Source organism: Populus alba, chromosome 9 (assembly GCF_005239225.2).
Source record: "Populus alba chromosome 9, ASM523922v2, whole genome shotgun sequence".
Taxonomy (NCBI): domain Eukaryota; kingdom Viridiplantae; phylum Streptophyta; class Magnoliopsida; order Malpighiales; family Salicaceae; genus Populus; species Populus alba.
This window is the reverse complement of record NC_133292.1, coordinates 3,830,756-3,845,010: the sequence shown is the minus strand read 5'-3', so window position 1 is coordinate 3,845,010 and position 14,255 is coordinate 3,830,756. Positions and strand designations below refer to the sequence as shown.

Genomic DNA, 14,255 nt, shown 5'->3' with positions numbered 1-14,255 from the left:
CATCACTAATAATCTTCTTATTTCTAACATAACAACTTCAAAGCTTATTTTTTACCCCCAATTGCATAATTCATTGAATAGGAGATTTTTATTTTCTTCACTCGGTAATTTTCACGAACAGTTTGTGCTCTATAAGCGGTATAGTTTCTAGAACTTTGAAAGCCATTTAGACGAATGGAAAAGAATACAATACAATAAAATACAAATGCAAGATAATGCCCTGGTATTTGCTTTGAGAGAGGATGTTAGCGCAGCCTGGAGAATGTGTCCTTTAGTACACAACAGAGCAGCCAGAGAGGGAGGCGGTGGTGAAAATAACGAAAATTAGTATTGTATGAGATCTGAGATATATTTTTTAACATGGATTTATGAAAACAACATACTAATAATGGATGCCATTTTAAATATCTTGACTTGATATTATTTTTTATGAGAAAATATTATTGGAAAATCCAAGGGTTGTCGATAATAATAGTCTTGTGGTCTTCTTTCTAAATCAAGCTGTTGCAAACATGGAAACTTTTCAGAGCTAACAATGGCAGTCCTTAATTATTCTCTCGAGGCAATCAAGAAACCATGGAATTTATAGGCAGAGTAAACATGAATTAGAAGGAAACTAAACTATTATGTACAGAGCCAGCCTTGAGGCAGAACGGCTTCTTGGCAAGGCTGATTCATCTGACCTCAACTGTCTACCGTGTATATGAACATATAACTTCATCGACAAGCTCGTCGAAAATCAAATCTTCCAGGTCTAGCGCTACATCCTCAGCATCCAATTGAAGGTTCATCCAACCATCACCTTTTTCGCAGTCTCGAGCTACTATATCTTCTATTGATTGCTCCATTTCTGAGGTTGACCTCCTGTGCCAGCTAATTCTTTTCCAGACTTCATCAATAACATTATTTCCTCTGGGCAGTGGACGGACGCGTTGAGTGAAAGAGAAGAGCTTGGGAAAGTAGGCTAATGAGCTCTCATATATGTCGAGCAGTTCCTCGTTAATCAAATCAAACAGAAGCAGGTGATCGCAACTGTAGGCAACATCCTCCGAGGAAGATTCAAGTCCTTTGTGCAAATAAGCTTCCAAAGCCTTAAACAATGTTGGACTCAAGGGCTGCTCTAACGAATACCATGTGCCAAGGGACTCTGGCCCAATGAAGCCGGACACCTCAAGCACATCTCTCAAATAATTGAAATCAGCATCATCTTCTGGCCTGTTCAATTCAAAATGAAGGAATCGAGCACCAACCATTGTGCTTGCATTTTCTGCATTCGCATGGCTGGTAGAGCTGCGAGTTTCTTCCAAGGAATCTCCGGTTGGCCTGTCCTGTAAAGTGACAGGAGAATCTGGTTCATCAACACACATGTGCCTAGGATCCAGCTCTGAACCTGATGCAATTTAGGGGAACCAGTTAACTATCAATACAATCATACTGCCAGAAGAATAGTATATACTTTTGGGGAGAGTTTTTTATGGACATTTTCTGGAAATCAAGTTCCATTATAGAAAGCTTTTATCGTCAGTCTGTCACATTCGACTTATCAGATGGTTTTTTGCAGAAAAATAATTTGAATAAAAGGAGTGGTCAAATTAGCAAGTCTAAAGAATTTTTTTTCACTAAATCTATGCAATCAATGCTGTTCACATATCTTGCAAAGCCAATAATACATGGAATTGGTTCAACAAAATATCCCCAGAAAAAAGGGACAAATTTTAAGGCTTGTGTAAAAGCATTTTGTAAGAGGAGATAGTATGCCATACCTTCTGACATTGGGAACTCTACTAGGCAAGTTATATCATCTCGAAAACGAGTCTCAAGAGCTGAAATTGGACTTCGTTCTTCATGCTCCCTAATGGAGGTGATTGCTGAACCATTCCCCTGATTACTCTGAGAACTCTGATCTCCCCTTTCAGGTACCATTGTATCCTGATTTAGTTCACTTGTAATAGCACTTCCTTCGTTGATACTTGCCATTAGACCACCTGAACATTCATTATTGTCCATGCTGCCAGCTCTTTCTTCTATGTTGCTCTGAAGTTCAGTTTCTTCAACACTATCTAGTCGTTTGAATTGTTTTCTAACTTCAGGAGTGCTTACGGACTTCAAGTCATTAAGAAAGCCAGTTTTAACATTCGCATCGGAGTCCATTCCAGTCGTATTTGAACTAAGCGCATCACTTGAGGACTCATTTGGAAAGAGATATATAGACTCGATATCTGGCAGAGAGAGTCTCCTTCTGAAGGATCTCAGACCACGTGATTGAGATTTATCTTCACTCGACAATTTTAAGCTTTTAGATTGATACTGGTTCCACTTGACCTGTTTACTGAAACTGTACTCAAACAATCGAGCATAACCATCCAGTGACTCCTTTAGAGAGGATCCTCTTCCTATGCGTGGGGCTTGAGCTTTGCTGAGATCATTATCGAAACTATTCGTCTCCTGAAAACTTGTGGAGTTTTCTACACCATCCTGATGAACTGTGATTTCCTTCAACTTCTTAGACATCTCTTCCTTATCGGTGGAAAAATTGTATCCAGAAGGAACTTCGTAGCGACTTGTATTTGTTGATTCATGGTCACTCTCCCTTTTGCTTTCTGTGAGTGCATACTTTATTTTTTTCTTAAGACCTTTAAAAGGACTCATAAATGAAAGATGCCACTTGTATTTATGTAATCCCTGAGATGACTCGAGAGAAGAAAACTGTGTTTCTTGATCAATAGAAGTGACTCCATGATTGCTAACCTTTAAATCTATTGACTTCCCATAAAAATCTTCCAAAGACCTGGATGCAGTAGACCTTGGTGCTGGATTCCCGATGGATGGCTTCACTCCCTTTGGAAAGGACCAAATTTCCTTCTGCTTGTGCTCAATTGTACTAGGCCTAACAAATGTAATGTGTGAACAGTCAGCTGCAGGAAATGATCCTGACCTCCTTAATCTTACCTTTGCTTTGGAAGCCTGCTGGACATGGGTGGTCTGAACGCCTGGATCCTGTAGGATTTCCAACAGCTTTTCATTTGCCTTAAGGATCTCCGTAAATTCCACCCTCTCCTTAAACTGAGGGCATGAAATTTCTCTGTTGAGACGCTTAGCATGTGAAAGGTTTAATGAGTAATCACAGTTCTCCAAGGAAAATGCATCCTCTGCAGAAAGCTGGTTTTGTTTTGAGCAGTCATTGGCATTCACAGAGCCATGCAGATGATACGTGCTATTGTCTGCAACCAGTTCTTCAGTTGTCTTAGACACTGATGGAACCTGAAATCTGGAGGCAGCAGTATCAGCACTTTTGTGAAGAATAATGATTGGATTTCTCCAATCACTATTTATTGTAGCAACGCTATTTTCTGAAGGTTCTAATTGGTGGACTGGATCAGCTTTCTGTGACCGTGTTCTTGAAAATTTCTCCTTGGCAATTAAAGCTTTTATCTGGGCTTTTCTAGCAATTCTGTTGGGGGAGCTGCTCTTTGTAGTTTGCTGTTCAACCTGGCCAATTTTTCACCAAGTTATTCTCAGTTTCATAGTTTTACATACAAAAGAAGTAATTTTCAGGATAAAAGTAAAATGCACTCATCGATATCAAACCATTCACATGCATTTTATCTGTACAGTGGACTTACCAGTAAGGGGACTGCTTCAGCACTCAAATATTCCTGTACTTCATTGGTGTAATGATCAAAAGAGATTGTTTTTGGATTTCGGCAGCCTGCAAAATAAGGAAATAAGGTTGCTCAGACCATAAAACGGGATGAAAAGCACATTACACATATTGACAAGGATATAGATTTCTGATACTCCGAAAAGAGGGAAAAAAGATGTCATTTTCTAGGTGAAAGAACACATCTTTCCCAGGTTGAACCAGCTGCCAATGCCATTCAACCCTCCAAACCTCAGTCGTCAGAAAAACTATATTGAATTGGATCTGGACACACTCCATTATTGAGTCATTTATTGGATCTAGTAGTATCAGTTTGGTGGCGAGAATACCACTTATCAGGTGGAACCAATTGAACAGGTTTTACTGATAAAACAGGACGGGGCCATTCAATATCAAGAAACAACAGTTTACTGTGTGTGTGCAGATAAAGTATATCCTTATATCTGACCATAAACTAATCGCATCAATCTTCTACGTAAAACGATTTCCAAAGCTCTTCGAGTCTTCAAGATAAAATCATATCCAACTCCAAACAGGACAATTTCTTTTCTTCTACCATGACAAGTATCAATCAACTCTATCGAACCTAATTCTGCAATTTCGATAATAACATAGAACCAATACTTTACAAGTACCTAGAAAAAACACTCTCTGTTTACTCCAGTCAAGATGGCAAAAATTAAGTGAAAAAGCGGAGACAGGACGATGGCAGGAGGCAAATTAAGATGGCTTACATCTGCCATGCTTTCTGCGCAGAGGTGATTTTCTAGGACTGTGCCAATAATGGTAGTCAAGAATTTGAAGTATTCCCCACATGCAACCTGGATGATAGTCCTCAAATCCAACACCCGAAACTTGGCGCTCCAACTGTCTTCCCATATATATAATCTCAGACAAGATATAAGCTGATCCTCCCCCTGCTGTCTGTCCTCCCACAAACCACAGTTGATTTCAACCACGAAGACACCTTTGATATCCTGAAATAACATTACTAACCATGTAAATCACACAGAGAGATGATCATGAGTATATTTTAGTGAATATTTAGAATTCGAACTCCATGTACACAAGTCGAGAAATTGCTGTTCAAGCTAAAAATCCATGTCTCAAAAGCCTCTCAAAATCTTTGATCAGAATAAGCATCAGACACCAGAGTAATTATATATATATAATTGCAAACAAGTTTTCCACACAAATTATTCCAAGCAAAAAGATTTCAATAAACAGAACCCCATCTTTACAGAGCTGATTAACATGGTGGAGTATGTCTACTGTGAGGTTCAAAAGGATTCTAAGACTGGAAAATCAACAAGGGTAGCTGAACTTAATACGCGCATGTAGTTTCCTCAACCCCAACAGGCATATCCATAAATAAAAAGGGAGATTATTTGAATACCCAATACAAGGTGTAGAACGCAAAGGCAATTGTGCTCAGAAAATTAATGAAGACAGTCTTTTATGCTCTAAAACACCAACTCAGACTGCTCTGACATGTTAAACAACAAAAAGAAAGAAGAATAAGAACAATCATGGGAACATGAAAAGCCTAAAAACCAACCTGATGGAGGAGAGAGAGCTTAGAGATAGCTCGTCAACTCTGGAGTCAGTTATGGAAGGCTTAGAATATCATGAAAGCGAGCAGCATATACTTGGCAAGATATTAATCTAACGTACAAGAAAAACAAGAAGTCGTTGGCCTTTTGTACCAACAAAGGGATCGTAGTTTACAAGGAGAAAAGAAGGCAGTTGTAGACGCAGTTTACCCGCCAAGCCAGGTCTTGTTTATCGAAGACTGGTCCAATTTCAGGTACAATAATAATAATAATAATAATAATAATAATAATAATAATAATAATAATAAAAGTCATTTAAATAAGATTGGGGTCAAGGATTGGAATTGGATGGCCACAAATATTGAACACACTTAAGATCCTTGTTTTTTTTTTTTTTTTGAAACCGTGGGTATAAATACCTTGTAACCCGTTGGGTTATTACTAATCCGGCTAATCTTAGTTTTTGGTAATTAATGGAAAAGAGAAAAACCGAGTTTAAATGTAATTATATTCGGATGTGTTTTAAAAATATCTTTAATTCAAAAAAATATATTAAATTAATAGTTTTTGATAGTTTTGAAATACTAATGTTAAAAATTATTTTTATATATTTTTAAATAAAAAATAATTTTAAAATACAATGCATCATTATACCAAAAAAAAAAAAAAAGGTTGTTAATTAACACAATGCAACATGTTAAAAGCATGCATTTCATGCTTTTTGTAATAGTTTGAGGTTCGTGGAGTATTTTTAAAAAGTATTTTTTATTTAAAAATATATTAAAATAATTATTTTATTTTTAATATTGACAAATTAAAACTACCAAAAAAAATATTTAAAAATATTAATTTAATATTTTTTAAATTAAAAACAAGAGGTGTTAGCAATCGAGGTGAACCAAACCTTAGCTTGGATAACCAAACCTTACTTTGGCACGCCAATATAGAGATACTGTTAATTAAGCTAAGGATTAAGGAACAATAAAATAAAAATCGGAGTATGACTTGGACTTATTTCTAGTGGCAGTTGGCCTGCCTCTCTCTTATTTGTATTATTTGTAGGTGGTTGTCTCATTTCCATTTTTTATTATCTAATATAATTTTTTATATTTTACAAATTATAAATTTTATTCAGTCAAATTCTTGAATCCAAAAGAGTTGGATATATTAGGTGAGGCTAAATGTTTTTGTTAATATTATATATATCTAGCATTCTAGTGTTAAGTCTAAATTTGCATCAATTACACCATTATTAAAATCCAGTTATCTCCTTTTCCTCTCAAACAAAGAAATAAATTCTTTTTTTTTTTTAACGTTAATAAAACATAATATGAAACTCACTAGCCGAAAATTTTTTAAATAAAATTAAAATAAAAATAAATGGTCAATTTATAAGTATAGGGCTATCAAATAAAAAATAAAATGAGTATAGGGCTTACAAATTGCCCGGGTTTTAAAAGTCTTGACGACATGACTTGTAATATCAATTTTTTAGATTATTTTTTTATTCAATGTCATTTGTAATATTATATTATTTAACTTTGATGAATTAAGTCGGGTTAAATAATATAAATATTATAAATAATTTGTTTTTTTAAAAAACCCCTGCATTTCTATGTTATCTAAAGTTTGAATTTAAAAAAAAAAAAAAAAACAAGTTTGAAAAGAAAAATTGCCTGTTAATATTGTGTTAAAACCCCTACATTATTACTTTTTTTTTTCTTTAAGCGAACGCAATAATTGAGGTTCCTTAGTTTGCCTACAAGAGTTTAGGATTCGATGGAAAAGCTCACATAAAGCAGGTCAACATGTTGGAGACATTCTCGAATGCCTTTATCCTGTTTTTTTACTAAAGGCCAGGCTTTCTTCCTTCATGTATCCATGTTAGGATATGGATTACGACTGCTAGTCGAGTGATTAGCCTAATTAATTAAATTGTGCACAAGATTCCCCCCTTTCACAAAAATAACATGTTCGGTCGATAAATATTGCAGAAATTAACCATGTTTTTTCAGTTCATCCTCTCTTGTCCCTTGATTTTTGTTCAGTCATTCAATTGTTGAGAGAATCCCAAGTCCGTGTGGTGTGTTATTATAAGACGATGTTTGAAAGTATAATAATAATTATTTTTAAAGTATTTCTTTTTAAAAAAATACATTAAAATAATATATTTTTTATTTTTTAAAATAATTTTTGACATTGACAAACCAAAACGATCCTAAAACGTAAAATAAAAATCAATATTTTTAGAAATTCAATTTAAAACTCAATTCCAAATGTCTTCTAAGGCTATGTTTGTTTCTCGAAAAATGATTTTCATGAAAGTACTTTTCAAATTTTTCTGTGTTTGTTTGTCATTAGAAAAGTTGGTCAACGAAAAACACTTTCCAATCAAAGAAAAATTTAGCTTGGTTTACAAGAAAGTATTTTCCTAAAAAATTTAGGCGAAAAACACTTTTTAAAGTTGTGAAAAATTTAGAAATGTCATATTATATCAAATTTGTTCCTCAAATTTTTGATTGCTATATACATTTTGTTTTCAATATTTATTTTTCAATTTCATCTCTTAAAATTTAATTTTTATATTAACTTTGGTCCTTATTTTTATAATTGTTATTTGCTTTTTCCTTATAATTTTTTATTGAATTTTTTTATATATCAAATTTGGTACTCATTCTTTTGATTGTTACTTATTTTATTTAAAATAATTTATGAAATGTTAATTATTATTATTTTAATTTCTTCATATTTTTTTTTTTTTTAGATTTGATCTCTATTATTTTGATCATTATTTATTTTATTTGAGATAATTTATGAAATTATATTTTTTTTTCAATTTCATTCTCATTCAACTTTTAATTTGTTAGAATTGTTTCCTTATTATTTTAATAAACTTGAAAAAAATAAAACATTAATAAATTATTTTCCAACTCATTTTCCATGACATAACTAAATACTAGAAAGTGTTTTTCAATTTATTTTTCATTACACTACCAAACATTGAAAAATAATTCATTCTTTTGGAATTCACTTAAAAAAAAAAAAAATTTCCAGCAAACAAACAAAATCTAAATCTGTCAAGGCTTACATTAAACTTGGTTTATGCGTTCCATATTAGTCATTGAACAAGCCTGGTTAGCTCTTGAATAAAGAGCATAACACATGATTTATTCATATAATAAAACATTATAGCAAATAATCAGCCAGCAAGCTGTCTAATTTTCCAGTATTTCATCCAGCTTATGTAATTGTGTAGCAAGACAATATTGCTTTGAATATTCCCTACAAACTAGAACTACAACGTTGAACCGTAAGTTATATTTGACACCGTGAAGATGCCTAACATATGGGACTTTGAATATTTTTTGCATTATATATGTATGCTGACTGATTCTAACCTACTTTTCAACCTTTGACGCCGCAAAATATTGGACCGTGTAGTCTTCAACGTTTAATGCTTATCCCTGTCGAAGAAAATGCCATGCCTTGTCCACTCGGTGTGTGGAGTTTGCATGCCAGCATCATCACTCTCGAGTCGAAACAGAGCTTCAGCAATATTGAATTTCGCCATTGATTGTCTGAGTCGCACTGTTGGAGCTTGTCATGAGCTTACATCTGTGTGATTTTAGACGTTCTTAATAGAAATCCTGGCTTTTGCTTCGACGGAAGAGTGAGTCGAAGAGGAAGGATCAACAGCCCAGCACTGAGTAACTCGTAAGAATAGCAGTGGGCAAATCCAAGCTGGACCGCCCAACGGGTAGGTTGAGAAATGCTAGTTTCTTCTATAGGCCCAAATCTGGACCGGCCCGTCATTTGTTTTTCCTTCGACCACCACCTTAGAAAATAACTTAAAACAAAACATTAATAATTATGCATATAATTTTGTTATCAAATACTAAAAAATCCATATTCTAAGGCTAGTTTTTCATTATAGTTTATATTTTAACCATGTTTTTTTAAAAAATATTTCTTAAAATCTTAAATTAATTTTTCCACGTGTTTTGAAATCATTTTAATATGTTTTGTTAAAAAAAATATATATATTATTTTAATATATTTTTAGATAAAAAATAACTATTATCATATTCCTAAAAAAATCCTAAATATAATTGACTAAATGCATGATTTGAATAAATTTAATTAATTATAATATTATTTTAGATGATGGACCTGATCAGTATGATAATTTCCGGTGATCAAAACAAGCAAAAAACCATATTATTACCGCATCATATTAAGGATTAAATTGAGATAAATAGCTTATAAATTAATAATTATCACCGACCATTCCAATTACCGAGTTCGAGTCACGAATGATGGATGCATAGGAGATGGAGAAAAAATGGCACTCTTCTCGGCAAGAAGAAAAGGAAAATCTTCTTCAAATTTCCCATAGCTCCTCAAAGCTTCAACGTGTGGAAAGCTAAAAACAGAATGAAAATTGAGTTTTTCATTTTTTTTCAACTGTGACTGTTTTCGATGTAGAAATGGGAATATGATGTTGGAGGCTAAGGGGAAGTGTATAGTCTCTGTCACGCTCTCTTTCGAGCGTTGTTGGAGTTTGTGTGTGTATACTGTATAGTTGTCGGTATATATTTGTTGTTGCCATATAAAATATATTTTAATTTTAATATAAACATATCAAAATCATAAAATTTTTTACAAAAACATGAATTTAATATATTTTCAAATAAAAAATATTTTTAAAAAAAGAATTAAAACTAAAAATCAAATATATTCTTAAACTCAATCCGGTCTACTAAATTAATTTTATAGATTTAAAATTTTACTCAGCCGAGTTTGTTTGGAGCAGAATTAAATAAAATATTAATTTAATTAAAAAAAATACTGTGTGTTAAAAAAAATTATTGATAAAATAACACAAATCTCTTTCATACAAGGTTGACAAATATGCACTCATGTGACGAGAAGTGATTAAGTTTTTGGCTCATGTGAAGCTCAAAACCATGACTTTTTTTTAAGGTTTTTTAAAGTTAAAGTGGTAAATTGACTTGCAGTCCCTTTAATTTTTAAAGTAGATAGATGGTTTTGTCGGTTCACAAGAATTAATTTATATAAAATTAAATTAATTAGGCTATTCAAGCTCGAACACTTAAATAATCTTCTGACCACTAACTCACTTGTCGAATCAATTGGTCCGGTCCGGTTTTGATAACATTGAAATAAAATAATACTTTTATTACTCCACTTGCAACGCTGAATGATGACAGTTTTGAAATCTCAGACGGGATTATTATTATTATTATTATTATTATGTTTATTATTATTATTATTATTATTATCAAAGTGGAAACTAACTTGATAGGACCCAGGTTCTTCCGAGACTCGATTCATTAATCTTCTCGAACGCCATGTTCAAAATGCTTTCGGTTGTGTTGGACGCAATCATTGTAATTTGTAGCTAAAAACCATTTTACCTTTATATGCCACCCAGTTTTACCAAGGCAATCCTCGAGGAGGAATTAAAAAGAAAAAGAAAAGGCTCAATCATAAATTTGGAGACTTTATATATATATATATATCGTCGCAAGAATATTAATTCTTTTTTTCCTAATTTTTCGAGGGTAAAATATGTCATGGTTCCTAAACTATTGGTCTAGATGAGAATAATATTTATCTAATTTATTAAGCACGGATAATCCTTGAAAAAAAATTTAAAAGTAATCTTTTTATTAAGTAAAGTTAGGTTTTTGTTCAAATTGCTATTAGTATTTTTCACGTGGCTAGCACATGATACTAAATTACCTTGAATACATATATTCCCACTTAAAGAGATCTTATAAAAATAAACTAAAAACTTTGGTTGTGTGGGATACATTGATTCTGGGACTCAATTAAAGAGATCTTAATTATAAAATCATGGACTAAATTGAACACAAAGACAAAAAAGACTAGCGCACCAATATGTGGGAAATGCCGCCGAGTTTGGAGCGGTATGCGCAACCTCCTCCAACCTCTAAATATGATTTTAATTGGTGTCATTAGAAGCTTCGCATTGTTATCATTTTTCCAAGGTGACATGAGTATGAAACGTTGCTCCGATGATATTTTTCTTCTCTTTCTTTTCCTTGTTTTCCATGCATAAAATTTCTTCCACTTTCCTTCATGGACAAAAAGGGCATGGATTTCTTGCTCATTTTCAATATTAGTCACTTTAGTTCCATTCATTTAAAAGATAAAAATCAAAATAATTCTTTGCAAATACTTGAGACAACCTAACGATGAGATTTATTTTGAATCGACGAGAATCTCACATTGAGCTTATTGAAACAAGCTATCAAGACCAATCATGAATAAAATCAATATAAATCTTGATATCTCTTTTAAAAAAATTTACTTTTAAAGTTAATTCCGTCATTATAAAAAGAAAATTTGAAAATACCCTACAAGTCAATTGATTGAATTTTGCTTTTAAGAATAATAATATCATTTAACTGTGAATTCTTTTTTAAAAGATTGAGTTGTCCCTAATTATAAATCTTTATAATGATCAATAAATCTTTTGAAAAGATTATCTTTCCTTCAAAACCAAAACCAAAACCAATGAGTTTTTTTTTTTTGTTTTTTGAGAATGACAAAAGCATCAGCACACTATTCCCACGAATAGTGTTTTCTCTTTTGTGCTAAAGTACTTTTACTGCACCAGTTAATTTCTGTTAATTTGTATACTTTTCGGTTCCTAAATTTACCTTAAAACAAGAACTGCATTAAAAACTCGAAGATTATAATATGGTAAAAATCAGATTAATTTGTTAGTAAAGTTTCAATATTTTGAAATTGTAAGATATTTTCTATATTTTGATTTAAAAATTCATTTTCATTTTAAAATCCCATGATCCATTATAATATATACTACCTTTTGGTGAAGATGTTTATTTGAGAATTGAGAAGTGTTGTTTTTCGCCCCCCAGTAAAAAGAAGTTAGCTCAGCCACCGCCTGAACTCCGGCTGGTGTTAGTGCTCAAGTGCTGCCAGACAAGCTTAAGAAGCTATTTATTTTTTATATTTTAAAAGTATTTTTAAAATTTATTTTGTTTTATTTTATTTTAAATTAATTTTTATATTTATAAATTATTTTGATGTACTATTATTAAAATTAATTTTTAAAATAAAAAATTATTTTATTATTTTTTAAAAATAACTCTATTATAATACTATTTTAAAAGAGTATTTAGAAATGTGGTAGCGATTGTTTTTTAAAGTTATTTTAGTTTGAAATATATAAAAATAATATTTTTGTTATTTTTAATATATGTATATTAAAATAATTTAAAAATATAAAAATATATTAATTAAAAATAATAAAAATTAAATATTTTTAAAATACAAAAATAAATAAACATTAAATATAATAGTGTAATGTCGTAGCAGCGAGCAGTTGTAGAGTGCAACCACCCCACCCCCACCAAAATAAATAAAAAACAATAGTTCGGAAAGATAATTATTTTTGTGTGCAAGTTAAAGTCAAAGAGAGCTTGCGGAGAACGTACCCTGAAAACCACGAGTTGACAAAATAAACAATAGTCAGGCCATAATTAAGCGCCAGGTGTCACCATACCCTTTCTTTTATCAATCCATCTTCCCGATCCAGCGGTTACCATGGCACGTTTTACCAAGCGTGTTTAAGAGCTGTCCCTCTTTGACTTTTGATACTTGCAGAATTTCTGGTCCCCTTTCAATTCACCCATCCACTAGCTAATACGATCCCTACCCCCTTCTACAGCGCGTGCGTCACCCACTCCATTCCACTTTTAGATAATTTGATGTTCTTACATTTCTTTTCCTTAACTTATAATATGACGCACGTAGATACATCAGACAGCCTGATAAGATTGGGTTTCAGATTAAATAATAAATAAAAAAAATACTGACTTTGTTAATCTGGTTGGTATATTCTGGTCAATTCTTAAATTTTTTTAATAAAAAAACAAAATAAAACTGTTTTAATAAAAAATATTGACTTTAATTAATCTGGTGAGTTGACCTTATAACCCAAGCCATTTTCTAAATCAATCCTAAGCTGAATTTGACAGCTGTGTATCACAATGTTTATTTTCTTAACTAGTTTTTTTTTAAAATTTTAAATTCAAGAATTACAAACACATAAATAATTAGATATGAATGAAGATAAAACTGAAAGTTCATGCCATCAGTTTTTTAAAATCAATCCTTTTTTCTATGATAATTGGAGTTCTTGGAAAAGAAAAATTCAAAGCATAAGATTCTATATAAATATTAAAGTTTTTAATTGAGGTAAGTGGGTGATTATTTTCAGTTTGGTTCGGTTTTTATAAAAAAAAGTAATCATACTGATTTTTTTTGTTTTTTTAAAAATTAAAATTGAATTGAAACCGGTTCAAACCGACCGGTTTTGGTCCGGTTTAGTTTTTTAGGACAGAACCTGTTCAAATCGGTTTGACGCGGTTTTTTTTATTTTGACTTGGTTTTTCTGTTTTAGCTCGGTTTTTTTCCAGTTTGGCTAGGTTGTTTTCCAGTTTGAGTTCGGTTCGGTTTTTTTAGTTCAGGCTTAAAAAATTAAAACCGAACCGGTCGGTTTTTTCAAAATTTTAATCGGTTTTTTTCATGGTTTAGTTTTTTTGGTTATTTTTTTTTATTTTCTCGGTTTAATCTGTTTTTTAGTTTTTTTCTCACTCCTGGAGATAACTGACAATCATATTTTGATAAATAACTAATTTTTCATTGAATATGACTGTTTTGCAACACCCATTAATTGTAGTTATTAATTGCATGTAATTAGATGATTATTCAATTAGATCCGTAATTTGAACCAAGTATTTACTTAATTTATTAAGGCTTTTTTTAAAAAATAAAATCAAATAAGACAATACCTGCACTTGTGTTTATTTTACGCTACAACTTGTTTTTTTAATTTCTTTTCATCTAAAAATTAAATTAAAATATTTTTGTATGGTTTTAATATGTTGATAAAATAAATTTAATAATATAGTTTTAATTAAAAAAAATACTATTAAGAATTTGAGTGCAATGCCATAACGAAC

The 14,255-nt window shown here is 31.6% G+C and overlaps 1 protein-coding gene across 1 annotated transcript; it reads right to left on the bottom strand.

Annotated features, from left to right (window-relative positions):
• Positions 1–564: 564 nt before the first annotated feature.
• LOC118053724 (uncharacterized) lies at positions 565–5,430 on the bottom strand. The gene is made up of 5 exons (XM_035065062.2): positions 5,220–5,430; positions 4,396–4,638; positions 3,624–3,709; positions 1,764–3,489; positions 565–1,390 (listed from the first exon to the last, which is right to left on the bottom strand). Exons 2-5 carry the CDS (start codon positions 4,538–4,540, stop codon positions 693–695), a joined length of 2,655 nt encoding a protein of 884 aa, XP_034920953.1. The 5' UTR covers positions 4,541–4,638; positions 5,220–5,430; the 3' UTR covers positions 565–692.
• Between the last annotated feature and the right edge of the window lie 8,825 nt (positions 5,431–14,255).

Coding starts and splice junctions, on each gene's coding strand:
- LOC118053724 (XM_035065062.2), bottom strand. CDS start 4,540: ATGGGAAGACAGTTGGAGCGCCAAGTTTCGGGTGTTGGATTTGAGGAC. Junction 3,710..4,395: donor GCGCAGAAAGCATGGCAGAT/GTAAGCCATCTT, acceptor CTTATTTTGCAG/GCTGCCGAAATCCAAAAACA. Junction 3,490..3,623: donor CTGAAGCAGTCCCCTTACTG/GTAAGTCCACTG, acceptor AAAATTGGCCAG/GTTGAACAGCAAACTACAAA.